Source organism: Talpa europaea, assembly GCF_964194135.1.
Source record: "Talpa europaea genome assembly, chromosome: 2".
Taxonomy (NCBI): Eukaryota; Metazoa; Chordata; class Mammalia; order Eulipotyphla; family Talpidae; genus Talpa; species Talpa europaea.
Genome location: NC_140068.1, coordinates 93,585,383 through 93,604,550, shown reverse-complemented (window position 1 = coordinate 93,604,550; position 19,168 = coordinate 93,585,383). Strand labels below are relative to the sequence as shown.

General features: G+C 45.6%; 2 protein-coding genes across 2 annotated transcripts; both read right to left on the bottom strand.

Annotated features, from left to right (window-relative positions):
- Positions 1 to 10,641: 10,641 nt before the first annotated feature.
- TMEM217B (transmembrane protein 217B) lies at positions 10,642 to 11,196 on the bottom strand (the record flags this gene model as incomplete). Its single annotated transcript, XM_084259180.1, has 1 exon — positions 10,642 to 11,196. The coding sequence occupies one exon, from the start codon at positions 11,194 to 11,196 to the stop codon at positions 10,642 to 10,644; it is 555 nt and encodes a 184-aa protein (XP_084115306.1).
- Positions 11,197 to 17,196: 6,000 nt separating this feature from the next.
- On the bottom strand, positions 17,197 to 17,769 carry TMEM217 (transmembrane protein 217; the record flags this gene model as incomplete). Its single annotated transcript, XM_084259169.1, has 1 exon — positions 17,197 to 17,769. The coding sequence occupies one exon, from the start codon at positions 17,767 to 17,769 to the stop codon at positions 17,197 to 17,199; it is 573 nt and encodes a 190-aa protein (XP_084115295.1).
- Positions 17,770 to 19,168: the final 1,399 nt, after the last annotated feature.

The following is a 19,168-nucleotide window of genomic DNA, read 5'->3' as shown; positions in this document are numbered from 1 at the left end:
CAGCCTTTCTGTGACCCAAGCAGATGGGGTAAGAAGAGAGTCCTAGAGCCCTCAGTGGCTTTTGCAGGCTTTTATATGGATTTACCAGGTACACGGCAGGCAGAGGTGCTGGGGGGCCGGGAGCCTGGCAGGCCTCCCAGCCCCCAGCAAGTCTTCACTCTATCTGGGCTCTCCAGCATTCTCTGGTGATCTCTGCTGCTCTCGTGGTACTGCTCTCTGGTTCTCTGCTTCCTCTGGTGTCCCTGTGATGCTGCCCGTATAAGCCCAGCCAGCCTTAGCCCAGGGGAATCCCACCTACATATGCCCACACCCCATTCCAAGTGCCCGTCATCAGGCATGCATTCAGGACTGCAGGAGTCCATCATCAATCCTAATGGCGGGAGGGCAGAAAAGCCTGATACTTTTTACCTTACCTTGCAATGCATAAATAAATAAATCTTAAAAAAAAAAAAAAAAGCCTTTTGTAGGGTAAGGTAAAAAGTGTCAGGCTTTTCTGCCCTCCCGCCATTAGGATAGATGACAGAACCCTGTGGTCCCGAACGCATGCCTGATGGCGGGCACCTGGAGTAGGGTGTGGGCATATGTAGATGGGATTCCCCTGGGCTAAGACTGGGCTTTTAAGGGTGTCATCACGGGAACGAACAGACAAGAAAAAGAGAAGCAGAGGAGAAGCAGGAGAAGCAGCAGAAGCAGGAGCCGAGAAGCAGAGAACCACGAGAGCAGCAGAGAATGCTGGAGAGCCCAGAAAGAGTGAAGACTTGCAGGCCTCCCAACCCCGCAGCACCCCTGCCTACTGTGTACCTGGTAAATCCCAATAAAAGCCTGCAAAAGCCACTGAGGGCTCCAGGACTTTCTCCTCCTTTACCCCATCTGCATAGAATGATAGACAACCTGCTCTGTGTCCTGTCCTGCCTTTACACCTTTCTTACCTTAAGTCACCTACAGCCATCCTTCCCTTGGTATGCTCTCCAAATCCCTTAGTATCCCAATAGCAATTAATGTTCTTATCTGTCAGCTTCTTCTCCCACCTGGTAAGTCTCCCAAGGGCGGGAAAGCAGGCCTCATTCCTCTTTCTATCACCAGCATCTTTCTTGGTCCTGCATGAAGTCTAGGTCCAATGAAGATTTGCTGGACTGATCAGAAGATGAGTGATTTCTTCCAGAGGAGAACCTTCCCTGATTCCTCTGCTTTGTTCTCTTAATGCTTTTTTTGAGCCTCACATGCTACTGATTGTGATTAACTGTAGGGGCCCAGGCTGCTGGGTTTAAATTCCAGCAGTACCACTTTATGTGTGACACTAGAACAGGGTCTTTTTTTTTTTTTTTTTTTAATGCATACAAGAGCTGGGTTACAGGCCAGAGGTGTGGGGAGTGGAGGGTGAGAGGATTCACCAGAGACAGAGTGGGGAACAGAACAGGCAGATTTACTGAAATACACTGCTGAGGGGAGCAGCGGGCGAGGCAGGAGAGATCTGCTGCGCCATGTGGGTCAGCTCCCTGGCTGGGTATTGAACTCGCGCTGCAGTGGCTGGCCATAGCTTGATAGCACTGAGACTTTAAGCCCTGTGCCACGAGGGAGGCCCTTACTTCTACCTTCTTAAGCTTACACTCAGGCCCAGCTTCCAGGAGCATCGCTGTAAGAGAGTCTGGAACATTTGGTTTTAGTTTTCCACTGGGAGACACTGGAAGGTATATTAGAGGGGTGAAAAGTGATCAGTACCCCTCCATGCCCATGCTCAGAGCTCCACTGGCTTTCTGACGGTTCTTTGAACACAACAAACTTATCCCCCTGTTTGGAAATTTACATTTGCTGTTCCCTCTCCTTGGAAAGCCCTTCCCATGGATCTTCCCAGGCCTCTTTAGCATCACCTCCCCCAGAGACATTCCTTAGCAAAGGGCCTCTAGCTGCCCGTTTCCATTGAGTCGTGACCTGTTCCTGAGCCAGTCACAAGAGGATAGAGTTCCTAGGACTTATCTGGGATAAAACTCTATTACACCACACTGGTTTATTTTCTTCATAGCCCTTATTACTAGGCGAAATGAATATATATATATATATATTTATTTATTTATCCATTCACATGCTGATCACTTGTCTTCCTTCCTTTGAATGTAAGTTTTGTGAGCACAGGAACTTTACCTGTTTCTTCACCGCTGTTGCTCCAACATCTAGAATCAGCTCTGCTAACAGCATGTGATCAATAAACATCTGTTGAAGGAACCACTGAGAAATGGAGGTGACACTTTGGGTTCAGAACCCGATTTATCACATACTATTGTACTAACCCCTTCACTTGCCCCCTTCTTGAATCAAGACCAAGACTGTGTCTTGTTATTTATTTATTTTTTTAAAGTTTTATTTTATTTATTTATGGATATAAGAGCTGGGGTGTAGGCCAGAGGTGCAGAGAGGGTGAGAGGATTCACCAGAGATAGAGTAGGGAGCAGAACAGGCAGACTGACTGAAATACACTGCTCAGGGGAGCAGAGGACAGGCAAGAGATGTCTGCTGTGCCATGTGGGTAGCTCCCTGGCAAGGGATCAATAGCTTCATAGTGCTGAGATTTAACCCCTTGCACCACCAGGGAGGTCCTGCATCTTGTTATTTTTGCTTCACTTCTTAGCATGATGCCCATGGAAAATTGGAAGAAAGAAGATACACGTGCACATATTTAGGAAGCATGGGTGTGCTTCAGAATGTGAGAAGCTGGCAAGGAGGGTGGTTATTGTATAAAGGTAATCAAATGCTAAATAAAACAATCTCAAGGGGCCTCCCTGGTAGCACAAGGGGTTAAGTCTTAGCACTATGAAACTATCCGCAGCCATTGAGCACAAGTTAGATCCCTGGCCAGGGAGGTGACCCACATGGCCTGGCAAGCCTCTCCTGCCTCGCCTGCTGCTTCCCTCAGCAGTGTATTTCAGTCAATCTGCCTGTTCTGCCCCCCACTCTCTCTCTGGTGAATCCTCTCCCCTATCCCCCGGCACCTCTGGCCTGTACCTCAGTTCTTGTATGTATAAATAAATAAATGTTAAAAAAAAACACCAATCTCAGTGAGATCAGAAAATGCAAGAGATCCTCAGATCAGAGGGTGGGACAGTGGGGTCGGGCTGGGGTCAGGGTGGCTGGCAGAAGGCTCAGCTGGATAAAGGGAGATGCAGGGGGTTGTGTCTATTTCCAGAATTGATTAATTCTCTAATTATTTGGGCACTTTTTACAAGTACTTTCTCCTCACCCTTTTGAAAAGGATCCTTTTTGCCCCTAAAATTTTGTTTGAGGATCAGGATGGCTTCAAGTTGCATTCTCCACTTTCTGTACAAGATCGAGTGGCACGTTGCTAGGGTGAGAGAAAAGCCAAGCACCTCTTTTTTAGGATGCATTCTAGTATTGCCCCTTGCGGAAGATACTTCTGGAGGAAATAGGTAGCTCTGGTAGGAAGCAGATGGAGAATTCAGAAAAACATAAAGCCTGAAAAAAATCTGACCTTTGCATATATTTAATATATGCTATTATGATAATCACCAAATAATTGTCTAACTCAGCCTTTTACATGAACACAAATATCCAAACATAGACATATACAAACAGAGACACAGACACATACTCGTGTACATAGACACACAAACATCCACAAATACACACAAACATTCATACACAAACACAGTCATAGGCACAAACACACAAAGCCCTTGTTTATGAAACAAAATTAAGATGGTCAGAAGGCATTTATTTGTCAAACCTGTTTCCCAGGGAGGAAAATCATAGATCGGTTATGAAAAAAATTCATTTAAACAAGTTTCTGTTTTACTAATGACTGACCCAGGGACCAAAGAGAAGGGGAAGGAAGCCGCGAAGGGTTTCGCCAGCAGCTTGTCCACGTGAAAAGCAGTCTCCAGGGTCAGGAGCTCAGCCTGTCGCCAAGGCAGCCTCTCTGAGGGATCGGCTCTCACCGGCCCTCATTAACTGCTTGTTGGGTGGGCAAATGAATTGGAAAATGAGAAAATCAAGCCTTCCTCCCTCTGTAAGGGCTGAGAGAAGAGACTCAAGAAAGGAAAAAGAGGGCCTTGGAGGCAGACAACAGTTGCAATCGACGTGAGGAGTTCCAGGGCAAAGCAAGCAGGGTGCTGGAGACTAAAGGCCGTGAGAAAAAAAAAATGAAACAGACAGGAACATGGACATGTGTCTAACTCAAGGGGAGAATCAACACAGAATCAAGTCTGGGCTCTGTGGGAGGTGACTGCTAAACAGACGGGCCAGGTGACAGCAGTGAGGTGGGGAAGATGCTCAGACACACTCAGTGATTGGATCCCTGCAACAAGCATCTTCCCGGCCACAGAGGCCGTGGGAAAAGGGGACACCCTCTTTTCTCTGGGGAAGTTCCCACCTGCTGGCTTCCTCTTGACACCATCGTCCCCTGCACAGAGCCCCTTCAGCCTGAGGTGAAATGACAGATATGAACTCACAGCACTATTGTCACAGGGGCAGTTGCACCTTGGCAGGTTCTCATTATTCTGTTTCCTCCACTCATTTCTCAAGACTACCTTTTTCTAGAACTCAACTTAAAGGTCTCTTCCTCCTGGAAGACCTCCCTGATTCTCCACCCTTCAAAAGTTGGGATACATCCTGAGGTCTCCACTGCTCCCCCTGGCACCCATCATGCTGGAACCAGACAGCCTGAGTGACCTGGCCCCTCACTAGGCTGGGAGCCCCTTTGTAGGGTAAAGAAAATGTCAGGCTTTTCTGCCCTCCCGCCATCAGGATAGATGATGGATCCTTGTCCTGAATGCATGCCTGATGGCGGGCACCTGGAATAGGGTGTGGGCATAGGTAGATGGGATTCAGCTGAGCTAAGACTGTGCTTTTACGGGCGGTGTCACGGGGACTCCAGAAGCAGCAATAGAAGCCAAAAGAGAAGAAGCCCGAAGCAGAAGCAGAGAATGCCAGAGAGCCCAGATAGAGTGAAGATTTGCTGGGGGCTGGGAGGACTGCCAGCCTCCCAGCCCCCCAGCATCCCTGCCTGCCACGTACCTGCTGAACCCCAATAAAAACCTGCAAAACCACTGAGGACTCTGACTCCTCCTTTACCCGGTCTGCATGGGATCAGAAAACCTGCCCTGTGTCCTGTCCTGCCTTTACACCCTTGAAATAGGAACCGTGTCTTGCTTTCCAGGATAATCCACAGTTCCTGGCTCAGGGCCTGCCACACAGTGGACCCCCAACAAGCATCCTGAAGAAAGTGAGGAAGGAAGGAAGGCTGGAGGATCTTCACAGGAGGGGATGGCAGTTTCTATAGAGTATAACCCTTCCCAGGGACATATTTGAAAGGCTTGTTGCTAGGAGAGGAGGTGGTGTTTCTAGTGTCCGCAGTAAGTGCAAGGGAAAAGGATTAGGGAAAGAGGAGAGGGGCAAGGAAACTGAAGTCTTATTCTCCCCACTTGTGACTCTCTAGAATCTTCACTAAAGACTCCAGAAGTGAGTGAGAGAAAAGGATAGGAAGAAGAGGCTGAAAGAGCAATAGTAAGAATTGGCAGCTCACAAGCCCATCCACCTTAACCACCAGTGGAGGTCAAGAAACCACGAGCCTGGGGCCTCCCTGGTGGCTCAAAGGGTTAAGTCTCAGCACTATGAAGCTATCAGCAGCCACTGCAGCACAAGTTCAATCCCCAGCCAGGGAGGAACCCACATGGTGCAGCAGACCTCTCCTGTCTCACCCTCTGCTCCCCTCAGCAGTGTATTTCAGTCAGTCTGCTGTTCAGTTCCTGACTCTGTCTCTCGTGAATCCTCTCACCCGCCAGCCTCTGGCCTACACCCCAGGTCTTATATGCATAAATAAATAAAATAAATCTTTAAAAAAAAAAAGAAACCACAGGCCATTCTGTTCTGCTGAGTGTCTGAGTCCATTCATTCCACAAATACTTACTAAGCGTCTGCTATGTTCAGGGTGTTACTCTAAGTTCTAGGAAGACAACGATAAAGAAAATATGGTACTCATAGTTTTTAAGGGGATGGGGGAGGTAACCATATGTAGTAAGTCAGATGTAACATGTGTTATGAGAAAAATAATAAAACAGAGTTAATGGGTTAGGGAGGGATGGACAGGGTAGGAGTAGCTGCTCTCACATAGACTACATTGACAAGGAGGGCTCCTCTGATGACTTCTGAGAAGATGTTTGAAAGAAACAAGAAAGGGAGCAAGTGTCTTTCTGAGCAAGAATGTTCCAGTTTGAAGGACTGGCAAGGGCAAAAGCTAGAGTGCAGTAGGTGTGTAAGAGGACCTGCAAGCAGGCCTGCGTGGCTGGGAGCAGAAGGAGGGAGGACAAAGTAGCTAGAAAGGAGATTGGAAGGTGACAGGGAACTGGATCACTTAGCACTTAGCGTCACAAGGCCTGGGATTTTCACTCTGAGTGTGGTGGGGAGACTCAGTAGGTCGTGAGCAGCGGAGTAGAAGAGGGATTCTGTCTTACTTAGGCTTGACAGGATCCCTTTGGGTGTTGGGTGGAGAACAGACTGTAGGAGGAAAAGTTGGGGAGACCAGGTAGGAGGCTGCTGCTGCAATAACCAGGGAAAAGGCAGCAGAGGCTTGAGCCAGGTGGTGCAGCAGAGGTGAGGGGTAGGATCTGCACCTGTAGTGAAGGTGAGGGGTTGGCCAAAGGCTGAGAGGAAGATGACTCCTAGGCTTTGGGCCTGGGCAGTTGAAGCATGGAGGTGCGTATGACTGACTGGGCCTCGGGGCAGGTTTATGGGAGACCACCACCTGCATGGATTGGGACATGTTTAGATGGCTACTGGGCACTGATGTAGAGATGTAACTTATGTTAGTGATCAATTGCTCCAAAATAAAGCAGTTTAAGAGAAGACTGATTATGTTTGTTTTTGTGGGTCAGAAACCCCAGCATGGGGTCTGGCACCTATAGACAAGATGTTTGGTGGGGGCTGTGGTCACCTCAAGACTTGACTGAGGGAGGATCTGCTTCTAAGCCCACTTATTGGCTGCTGATAGGATTCGGGTCCTCGGGGGTTACTGACTGCAGCTGTCAGCTACTGGCCAGGCAGCCTCTCCATGGGATGCTCCCAACCTGGCAGCTGGCCTCCCCAGAGGGAGCAAGCAACACTGAGGTCACCGTCTTTCTGTAACCTAATCTTGGAGGTGACATCTTTGGCCGTGCTCTATTGCTTGGAACATTTAAGACGAGGTGATGGATGTATAAACTGAGTAGGATCATTGGGAACCAGATTAGAGGTGCCTGCCACAGCGAGGGAGCAATTGGATCAACAAGGACCAAGTCAGGGGAGAAGCCCAAGCTGGTGAGTGCCACCTGTGATGGGCCTGGGTGAGGAGAGCCCAGGGAAGTGGGGGGAACAGGGCTAGAACCAGAAGGTTCCATTGTTGGGTAGATAGAGTAGGAAGACCAGCCAGGGAGGTGGTGACTGGCCAGTGGTGGCCCTGGTGCCCCATAGGTCAGGAGAGAAGCGAGTTTTCAGGACAGGGAGGGATCAGCTGGTCAAAACCCAGCTGATCCCTGGGAAAAGGCTGAGCATGGGAGAGGGCAGTGGATGATCGCTTTAACAAGAGTAGTCTTGGCGGAGTGGAAGGCTCTAGAAAGAATGGGAGGCCAGAAAATAGAAGCAGAGACAAAAACAATTTCAAGAAGTCTTGGTGTAGGGGGGTGCACCACTGTAACTGAGCATCTTTAGCTTTCCCGCATCAGGTAACTCTCGTTGCAGTGATTCTTGGAACTCTGCATCTCCTTGTCTCTGCTCTACGCAGGTTTCCAGTCTTTTAACCTACGCATCACGAACCCAGGGGCCCGCAGCTGGGATGAGGGCTCGGAATCTGAAGTCTGCCCATGTTTTGTTTATTTCGGGTACCAACAAGTCACAACCAGTCAAGGCACGCCTTGTGAGACTAGGGTGGAGACACACACTGTTAGTCCCCAGTCGTCAGTTGGAGGCTTCTTAAATCCCAACCAGCCACCCTCTAGAGGATCCGGCTTGGAAGGCAAACAGGGTGAAGCAAAAGCTTATTGCTGACTGCCACCTGGTGGTCATTTTAGAAACTGACCTGGATCCAAATCTCCCTCCCAGAGAGGTGAGAAGAATTAACTAAATTGTTAGAACAGTACCTGGCACTTAGTAATTACAGAAGTGGGGTTACTCCTTTAAAAAAAAAAAAAAAAGATTTATTTATTTATGCAAGAGCTTGGGTACAGGTGTAGGGTAAAGAAAATATCAGGCTTTTCTGCCCTTCCGCCATCAGGATAGATGATGGATCCTTGTCCTGAATGCATGCCTGATGGCGGGCACCTGGAATAGGGTGTGGGCATAGGTAATGGGATTCAGCTGAGCTAAGACTGTGCTTTTAAGGGCGGCGTCACGGGACGCCAGCAGCAGCAACAGAAGCAGCAGCAGCAGTAGAAGCCGAAGCCGAAGCCGAAGCCGAAGCCGAGAAGCAGCAGAACGAACGCCAGAGAGCCCAGATAGAGTGAAGACTTGCTGGCCTCCCAGCCCCCCAGCCAGCACCCCTGCCTGCCATATGCCTGGTGAACCCCAATAAAAGACCTGCAAAAACTACTGAGGACTCTGACTCCTCCTTTACCCGGTCTGCATGGGATCAGAAAACCTGCACTGTGTCCTGTCCGGCCTTTACAACAGGTCAGAGGCGGGGGAGGGTTAGAGGAGTCACCAGAGACAGAGCGGGGAACAGAACAGGCAGACTGACGGAATACACTGCTGAGGGGAGCAGCGGGCAAGACAGGAGAGGTCTGCCGCACCATGTGGAAATCTCCCTGGCCGGCTGGGATTGAACCCATGCTGCAGAGGCTGTGGACAGCTCCACAGCTTGGCGCTCAAACCGCTGCACCACCAGGGAGGCCCGGAAGCCGGGTTCCTCTTGCTTCTGATCTAGAGGGTGTGGTCAAAACTGTGTTCCTTGACTTCACTACCAACATTTCGTGAAGGAAAAGTATTGTCAAAAGTAAGGTTCTCTATTTTATTTTTATCTTGATAAAAAATAAGAGGGTGTCAGGGAACCACACTCATATGGGAAGTCAGATGGTCTAGATTCAAATCCTGTTTTGCTATGTAACCATGATCACATCCTTAAATGTGTCTTAGTTTCATCCAATTATAACATGGAAACATTAGGATTAAAAGCACATCAGGGTGTGTATGTAAAGAGCTTTCAGTGTTTACAACATTGTATAAGCTCCAAGATACAATTTTTCACCATACCCACCACCAAATGTCCATTTGCCATCCACTATCAAACAATCAGTTCCTTCTACCCCTCCCCTCTTGCCCCACCTTCCGCCCTAGTAACCATCATTCTAAGTTTACAGGTTTGTTTTTGTTTTCATTATTTTCCACAAATGAGTGAAATCGTGTGGCATTTGTCTTTTTCCTTCTGACTTATTTTGCTCAGCATAATCCACTCAAGGTCAATTCATGTTCTCACAAATGGCAAGATTTCATCTTTTTTATGGCTGAGTAGTATTCAATCTTTTTATTACATATATACACATATATTATATATATAACATCTTTTTAATTATTTCTCTGTTGTTGGTCACTTGGGCTGTTTTCATATTTTGGCTATTGTGAATAGTGCTACAATGAACATAAAGGTGCATATATCTTCTCAAGTTAGTGTTTTCATATTTTTTTTGGTAAATACCCAGAAGTGGTATTGCTGGATCATATGGTAGTTCTAGTTTTAATTTTTTTTTTGAGGAACTCCATACTGTTTTCCATAGAAGCTGTACAATTTGCATTTCTACTAACAGTGAAAAGGGTTCCCTTTTCTGCCTAGAGATATTTTGGGTTGTCACAAGGGTGAGGGGTGCTCCTGGCATCTAGTAGGGGTAGAGGCTAGCGATACTGCTAAATATCCTACAATGCACAAGACAGCCCCCTACAAGACAGAATTATGCACAGTCCAAAATGTCAGCAGTACTTACATTGAGAAATCCTGGAGCTTTCTTGCCATGCTTTAAAGCAACAGGAGGAACTGCTTTCTGAAAAGTATGAGGGAAGCAGAGTGATAGATGAAGCTAGGAAGAGATTCTTTAATTGTTATGTGCACAAGTAAAATGAGACTCCAGATGACTGTGTTCTCCAATATGGTAGCCACACACCAGCTGCATGTCCCTCTTGAAACGAAAATTAATTAAAATGAAATAAAATTTCAAGTTTGATTCCTGGGTTGTAAAAGCCACATTCCAAGTGCTTAATAGCCACAGGTGGCTAGTGGGCAGTACAAATATAGAACATTCCGACCAGCACAGAAAGTTCTATTTGGAGCACTGCTCCAAAAGGACTCAGCAAAACTATGCAGCTGTGAGGCAACCCACAAAAGAAAAATTAGAAAGTAAGGCTTTACAGAGAGCAGAATATGAGAGACAACAGTAAATACCAATGACATGGTTAAGTTCGCACAAGGCAGTATATAATTCAGTGCTGAAACAAGTCACAAACACACAAGGACAGTAGTGGATCCAAGCAGTTCTCTCTCCCCCCAAAAGCACTTAAGTGCATAAAACTTGAGACCCTCCCAAAGGCAAGCAGAATCAACAGAAGACAGGTAGGAAAAGGGGCACTCCATTGTTGGGGTACACTCTCCCTCTCTTGCTCTTCTCCCTGACATAGTCAGCTAAACTTGTGGTATATCGTTCTCAGACGGAGATATGCCCACGAATCGATTGAATTGATAGAGGAATGCCTGTGACGGTATATCTTGCCTGAAGTCTTGGGGTCCTTGTAGAGGGTATATGTATGCTTGGCGATAAAGGGCACACAAAAGAAGTGCAGGACCATGCGTGATACTTGGAAGAACAACTGCATGTAAATCAGCTCTTTGAACTGCTCTTTGATGGAGCCACTGACGAACAGGACCAGGGAGAAGCTGATGAGCTCATAGACAAAGATCCACACAGTGTAGCACAGTAAGCCCTTATAGTTTTTTGTGTGGATGCAATAGAGCAACAAGATGCTGACCATGATGGTGATGCAGGAGAGGGTGCTGTTGATGGTCTTCCTATAGATCTTGATCCAAAAGAAGGCCTTGGAATTTATTTCCAAGTAGATGTCATACTTATCCTCATAGCCGATGAATATAATCTGGTTCAGGTCAAAGATGAGGAACTGGATGGTGATGAGAATAGAGAAGATGCCTGCCATGAGGGAGAGCATCCTGATGTTCATTTTGCATTTATTTTACTGGAGCCTTTCCTGCAGGAAAAAAAAAATGATCATGGAGATATGTGACAAGAGGCAGAGCCAGCCCTAGACAAAGTCCCCAAGCCGCTAGATATAAATGGAGAGCTGATACATGGACAGGCAAAGGACTAGAAGTCAAGGGGCCTGCTCTGCTCTGCTCTGTTCTGACCTACCTAGTTGGGGGTGAGCATGTCACTGGGAAGTGAGCGCATCATTGGCATGAGATACTCCTCAGGCAGCCTCTGCTTCCACTGTTCTAGCTGCAGCTATGCTTTATGGGCGGGGGGGGGGGGAGGATGCTCCTCTCAGTGTCAGGCTTGTGGGAATTAGAAAATGATGTCTATATCGGAATCGTAATAGTCAGCTCTGAGCTCCTGCAAAGGGTTTCTGGACCCTATTGCAATGTGAGTATGTATGGAAGCGTCTTCACACTAAGAAACAATTCTCAGACACCAGGGGGGACACCCTGAGGGTGTTCAACTCAATTCTGACACTATCTGAGGATACCAACAGATCCCATAAGTTAAGGGTTCATTCTCCCAAGATTGCCCTCCACTTCAGACCCCAGTGCCAAGTCCAGAAGTTACCTGTGCTTCTGACAGACTCCCTTCTCTAGTTCGATTAATTTGCTAGAGTGGCTCACAGAATTCAGGAAATCCATTTGTTTACTAGATCACCAATTTATTACAAAGGCTACAAAAGTATGACAAGCTAGATAAAAGAAATTGTGAGCCACAGAATAAGCACTGTCCTAAGTCCTGTGTGTACAGGGGGACTAAGTCACAGACTGATGATCTCTATCTAAACAATTTGGCCACACCAGAGACAGAGTGGGGATCAGAACAGGAAGATCTATTGAAATACACTGCTGAGGGGAGCAGCGGGCAAGTCAGGAGAGGTCTGCTGCACCATGTGGGTAGCTCCCTGGCTGGGGATCGAACTCCTGCTGCAGTGGCTGGTGATAGCTTGATATTGCTGAGACTTTAGCCCCTGTGACACCAGGGAGGCCCCCCCTACACATATGCTTGAGCTTTGTTCTGATTGGAAACAGCTTTTACTTTTTCAGTTATATTTCAAAAACAAAGGCTCAGATTCACTCTGAGTTACAGATTAACTGAGATGACTTCATAGAAGAAGCAGTCATGTCGATTTGGAAGTTCCAGATGAACTCGAACTTACCATTTCCCAAGCTGTCCTCCTTTTCATCTTCCCCATGTAAGTGACCTGTGCCTTCCCCCTCCCAACTCAGTGAAGGGGTCCCCTCCACCCAGGTGCTCAGTACAGACTCCTTCTCCTACTGCCCCATCTCCAAATGCACCCCATGCTGCCTTACTTCACCCCATTTCTTTCAATAGCCTCTTGACTGCTCTACCTGTTTTTCCCTAACTCTTGCCCCTTTCTGACCTATGCTCCCACAGGAACAAGAACGTTTTTTTAAAGTGCAAATCAGATCATTATCCTCACATACTCATATCCTTAGGGCCCTCCCAGATCTACCCCATTGCCTCCCAGAGAAAATTCCACATGGCAGGTATCAGGTAAGGGCCCCAGGCAAACTGTGTAACCTCCCCCTCTGCTCAGTCCACACCAAACTTTTGGTTCCAAAATGACTCTTGGCTATCCCTGTGCCTATCTGGATGTTGTCCAGGGGATGCCCATATCCTTTAAGATACAAAGTCAATAACTGCCTCCTCCAGAATGCTTCCCCTGATTCTCATTCTGGGTTAGAGCTCATTCTTGCATCTTAAGGACACTGGGCCACTTCTTCCACAGCACTTATCACAAAGCATTCTAAATTTTCTTCTCTTAAGTTTTGTTTAACAGTTTATTCATTTAAAAAATTTGTCTAGCTTCCTTGCTAGAATGTTTGTGAGTCTGGTACCAAACAGTATGTGGCACATAGTAGATGCTTGTGTGAATTCTGAATGAACAGAATGTACCAGAGGAACTCACTGGAGGCAGAAAGAGAAGTTTAGGGCCTCCCTGATGGCCTAGGGGTTAAGTCTCAGCACTATCACCACTACAGCCTGACTTCGATCCCAGGCAGGGAGCTACCCACATGGCACGGCAGACCTCTCCTGTCTTACCCGCTGCTCCCCTCAACAGGGTATTTCAGTCATTCGGCTTGTTCTGTTCCCCACTCTGTCTCTGGTGAATCCTCTCACCCCCCACACCTCTGGCCTATACCCCAGTTCTTATATGCATAAACAAATAAATCTTTAAAAAGAAAAAAAACAGACAACCATATTCATAGCAGCATTATTCACAAGAGTGAAAAGGTAAATACAATCCAAACATCAATCAACAGGTGAATGGATACACAAAACACAGTATATACACATACAATATTATTCCACCTGAGAAAGAAAAGAAAGTCTGGCCCAAGCTGTAACATGGGGACATTATGCTAAGTAAAATAAACCAGTTACAAGGAAGCAAGTATATGATCCTCTTATAGGAGGTACTGAGAGTAGTCAAGGCTTAGAGACAGAAGGTAGAACAACAGTTGCTAGGAACTGGGGAGAGAAGGTGTGGGGAACTATTGTTTAATAGATGTAAAATTTCAATTTTTGCAGGATAAGAAAAGTTTTAGAGATCTATTGCACAACGGTGTGAATGTATTCAATACTACTGAATTCTACACTTAAATGGTCAGCATGGCAAATTTTACAGTATGTGTATATATATATATAAACATGAAATTTTAAATATGCTTAAATCTGTAAAAATGTAAATGAAATAATTTTTTCAGATATACAAGAGCTTAAAGAATTTGTTATCAGCAGACCCACACTACAAGAAATATTAAAGGAGGGCCTCCCTGGTGGCGCAGCAGTTGAGCGCTGGGTTGCAAAGCTCCCCGCGGCCTCTGCGGCGCCGGTTCATTCCCCGGCTGCTCCCCGGCCACCAGAGGAGGGTCCCACATGGCGCGCAGACCTCTCCTGCCGCCCGCTGCTCCCCTCAGCAGTGTACTTCGGTCCTTCTGCCTGCTCTGCTCCCCGCTCTGGCTCTGGTGAATTCTCTCACCCTCCTGCGCTTCTGACTGTACCCAGTGCATGTATAAACAAACAAACAAATAAATAAATAAAACATGCCTCTATAAAAAAAAAAAAAGAAATATTAAAGGAAGTTGTTTAGGCAGGAGAAAAATGATATCAGATAAAAATCTGGATCTATTCAAATAAATGAATAGTATTAGAAATGATAACAACACGGGTGAAGAGATAAGATATTTCATTGTTGCTTACTGCTTTTTTAAAAGATAATTTAAGCAAAAATAGTTATGTAAAAGAGGTTTATAACACATCTAAATGTAGAACACATGATCATAATAACACAAGGAGGAGAGAGAATTTGGAAGTATATGTATTAGAAGGTTCTTTTTTTTTAAAGATTTATTTTTATTTATTTATGCATACAGGAACTGGGCCATGGCCAGAGGTATGGAGGGTGAGAGGATTCACCAGAGACAGAGTGGAAAGCAAAACAGGTAGATCTACTGAAATTCACTGCTGAGGGGAGCAGCGGGCGAGACAGGAGAGGTCTGCTGTGCCATATAGCTTAGCTCCCTGACTGGGAATTGAACTCATGCTACAGTGGCTGGTGATAGCTTGACAGCACTGAGACCTTAACCCCTGCACCACCAGGGAGGCCCTATTAGAAGTTTCTTACATTCTAAGTCCATATAAAACATTTGTACACCATGTATAGTGTTCTTATTCATAATTTCCCCAAACTGCAAACTACCAGATGTCCTTCAATGGAGAAATGGATAACTAAGATATGTTATATTCAGGTCATGGCATACTATTTAGCAGTAAAGAATGAACTATCAACATACATAACAACATGCATGAGTCTTGCAGGCTTTAGGCTGAGTGAAAGAAGACAGATGAAAAAGATTATTATTTATTGAATGATTCTATTTTTGTAAAATTCTAGAAAGTATAAATTCATATACAGTGAGAGAAAATCATTACCTTGGGATGGTGGGGGTGGTGCAGGAAGGGGTTGGCAGCAGGGTTTACAAGGATACATGTTCATGAAATCAATAGTGGTGATGGTTTAACTGTGATATACTAATATCAAAGAAAACGATGATTCTCCTCATTCCACCCCTCCCCACCCCAACAAAACCAGCTGGGGAAATTGGCTCTCCTTCTACCTCCTTTCTGGACTCCACCTCCATCTCTGTGCCTCTAGGATCTCAGGTACTGAACATTACAATTTCCAGTATGTCATGGCACTGACTTCCTGAAGGAGCAGGGCCAGGAGCAGATGTTTGGAATCAGGGGACAGAGGTGAGTGGTCATGTCATGGTCATACTGGACTTATAAACACTAAACACATTGGTGCCCTGTCTTTTTCTTACAGGGCATTCAGAAGGGGCTTTCCACATCTGCAGAGCCCCCTTCTGCTCATGCATTGGCTGGGCTGTCCCTCTCTGTCCCTCTCACACACACCCCTTTAGCTAGCTGCCACCTGCAGCTCTTTTTTTTTTTTAAGATTTATTTATTTATGCATACAAGAACTGGGGTACAGGCCAAGAAGTGGGGGGGGGGTGAGAGGATTCACTAGAGACAGAATAGGGAGCAGAACAGGCAGATCTACTGAAGTACACTGCCGAGGGGAGCAGCAGGAGAGTCAGGAGAGGTCTGCTGCGCCATGTGGGTCACCTCCCTGGCTGGGGATGGAACTCGTGCTGCAGTGACTGCAGACAGCATCATAGTGCTGAGTCTTAACCCCTTGCACCACCAGGGAGACCCCAATAGCAAAAACGTAACAAATATATGTAGTTCAAATATGTACAGTTTATTGTATATCAATTATATCTTAATGAAGGTATTAAACCAACAGACAAAGCTTAACATGTAATGTTTGCAGTAGAAGTTTGCTCAGTTTGTTTCCATCCTACCTTAAAGAGCTCCTGACATTTTTCTGAACCTGGAGGCAAAGTGTAGTTCACTGCTCTGTGATAATGTGTAATCTCATACTGTCTTCCATGGTTGGCTAATTGATTCATTAACAGTAATTTAATTTCTTCTTTAAAAGGCAAAATCCTCAAGGCCTTATATCTTTTTTTTTAAAGATTTATTTATTTTTATACAAGAACCGGGATACAGGCCAGATGCGCAGGAGGGTGAGAGGATTCACCAGAGACAGAGCAGGGAACAGAACAGGCAGACTGAAGAAATACATTGCTGTGGGGAGCAGCGGGCAAGACAGGAGAAGTCTCCTGCGCCATGTGGGATTCTCGCCGGCCGGCCGGGATCGAACCCGCGCTACAGAGGCTGCGGACAGCTTCACAGTGCAGTGCTCAACCGCCTGCGCAACCAGGGAGGCCCAAAGCCTTATATCTTATATATTTTTTTGTATCCTACAGTGTCCAGCACAATTTTAAGAAATACCTTTAGAGTAACCAAGTACCTTTTGTGTTCCTTGTCAAATTTGAAGGAGGGGAGATTCAAGACAGAAATTGAAGAATATTTTTTTCTACTTTTATTCTTGTACTTATCTGGAATACAGCATAGAGGACTGTATTCCCAACACCAAAGGGGGGTGGGAAACTATAGCACAGAGCCACTCAACACATCAAAAGTATCCTCTGAGCTACAAATATCTGAGGTGTAAATACAGATTTGCCTGCACCAGAATTAACTAAGTGGGCTGTGGGGTGAAGGCTGATGAAGACATACCAAGTTTCATTCCCTTGTCCTCTTCATTTTCACCAACAAAGTGGTATTGACTCGAAAAGGAAAGAACTCAAGGAGTGATTGATAAATAACAGTCCTTTAATTAAACCCCTCTGTTAGTAGGATGTTCCAGTTGTGATTACAGTCACATTTCTTTCCACATTCCCTTGAAAGGAGGGCCAGAGGGTCTGTAGCAGCTGAGCATCTCAGCAAATGTGGGAAAGGAAAGAACTGACATGAGAACTTCAGAGAGATGCCTCTCAGGGGAGATGAAAGGCCCAAACATTATTCATTAATGGTGGAGAGGAAAGTTGATTTTCTTTGTTTTCCAATGTGAGAACTCTCCATTGACCATAGAAACACGTCTGTTGTAGGAATGTATGCTGCCCTGGCTTTTGATTTTGTAGATTGTGTAGGCTTCGTTGATGACAAAGAATATCCAGAAACAGTGTAGGAATACACGTGACACCAAGCCAAACCAGCGTATGATTTTGACCTCTGCAATGTCAGAGTCTCTGTTAGTAAGGATTTGTATTACAATGTTGACAGTTTCATAAACAGGGATCCAGATGATGTAGAGCAGCAAGCCCCTGTAGAATTGGGCATACACTGAGTACAGGAGGAAGCAGCTGATGAGGATGGTGATTACAGACAGAAAGAAGACAATTTTCCAACTCCAGCAGATGATAAGCTTATTTATCATGTTGCTTATACTCTTGGCCCATAGGTCATTTTCCTCACAATTGTCATTTCTTAAGAACTTCCGCTCAAAGATGAGGTACATTTGGGTGGCCATGATGGTAAAGACCCCTGATAACACGGTGCCCATTCTGGAAGTCATCCCACACCAGTGCTTCTGTTTCATACTGAGACCTCCTGTGAAGACAAACAATATGAGGGGGGATTCTCGTTCCAGTCAACATGGTAAATTACCAGGCTGTCCTTCCCCCAATTCACTCTGTAGAAATGATAGAAATATGGAAACCAGGAAATAATGGCTTCGGAAAGACAGATTTTTCAAAGTTGATTGAAGGTAGGAGTGGGCAGTCTGGGGCAGTGAGCAGATAATTTTGAGAAGGATTCTCAGCCTTGGTTTCACATGAGAATCACAGAAAGTACCTATGCTCACACCCCACCCCAGGCCAATGAGTAGGACCCAGACAATGTTTTCCAAAACTTCCTACTGATTTTCCTTTTTTAAAAATAGATTTATTTATTTATGCATACAAGAACTGGGGTACAGGTCTCATACCCATGGGAGGTATGAGAGGATTCATGAGAGACAGAGTGGGGAGCAGAACAGGCAGATTGACTGAAATACACTGCTGAGGGAGCAGTGGGCGAGGCAGGAGAGGTGTGCTGTGCCATGTAGTTTAGCTTCCTGTCTAGTGGTCGAACTTTTGCTGCGGGTGGCTGTGCATAGCTTCAAAGTGCTGAGACTTAACCCCTTGTGTCACCAGGGAGGCCCTGGTTTTCATATGTAGCCAGTATTGGAAAACCCTGAGTGGAAAAATGTGTTTTAAATTTATGTTCTTACCTCTCCTAGCACTGTCTTGGCAATCATTCTTGCCCCTTGCTAGAGTGAAAATTAGCTGTATTTGTGCAGCCTTCATACAGGTATCTCAGGAGAAAAATCAGTTCAGCAGAATAGACCCATTAGGGTGAGGAGTTCATGAGAATGAGTGGACACTTGTTTTACTATACACTAAAGCTTAAGGAATACAGTGAAAGGTATACATTAAGGAAAATATAGAACCTTAAGACAGAAGAAACTTTTAATAGAAAAGTAAAAGCAATAAGGGCTAAGTGTTCTCCTTGGGAAGTTGGGAGGCAACTAATCAACAATAAGAATAATAAAAAAGCTGGAGAAAGAAAGTAAATAAAAAAGCAGAAATAAAAGAAAAGGAAATAAAGATATAGTAGCTCGATTTCAGATTGGTTAGGTTATTTAGTTAGGTTATCCAGCATTTTTCATTATTTTTAGTATCAAGTTGGTCAGGAACTGGGAGAGCTAAGCAAGCAAAGAAGTCAGTTTTTCTCTGGGGGGATTGTCTATTTGGAAAAGTTTGAATTTCATCTTGAGAGTTTTTTAGGGTAAAGGAAGGAAGTCAAAATTTGGGGCTCATTAGGGTGGGGCGTCTACTAGAAGGACTTTGTATTTGCTGTGGTCTTCCAAAGATCCATGATTAGAGAAAAGTGAATCAGAAGTAAACCTGTCCCCATATCTTTCTTCCAAGAGACATGGGGAAGCTGATTTATTAGTA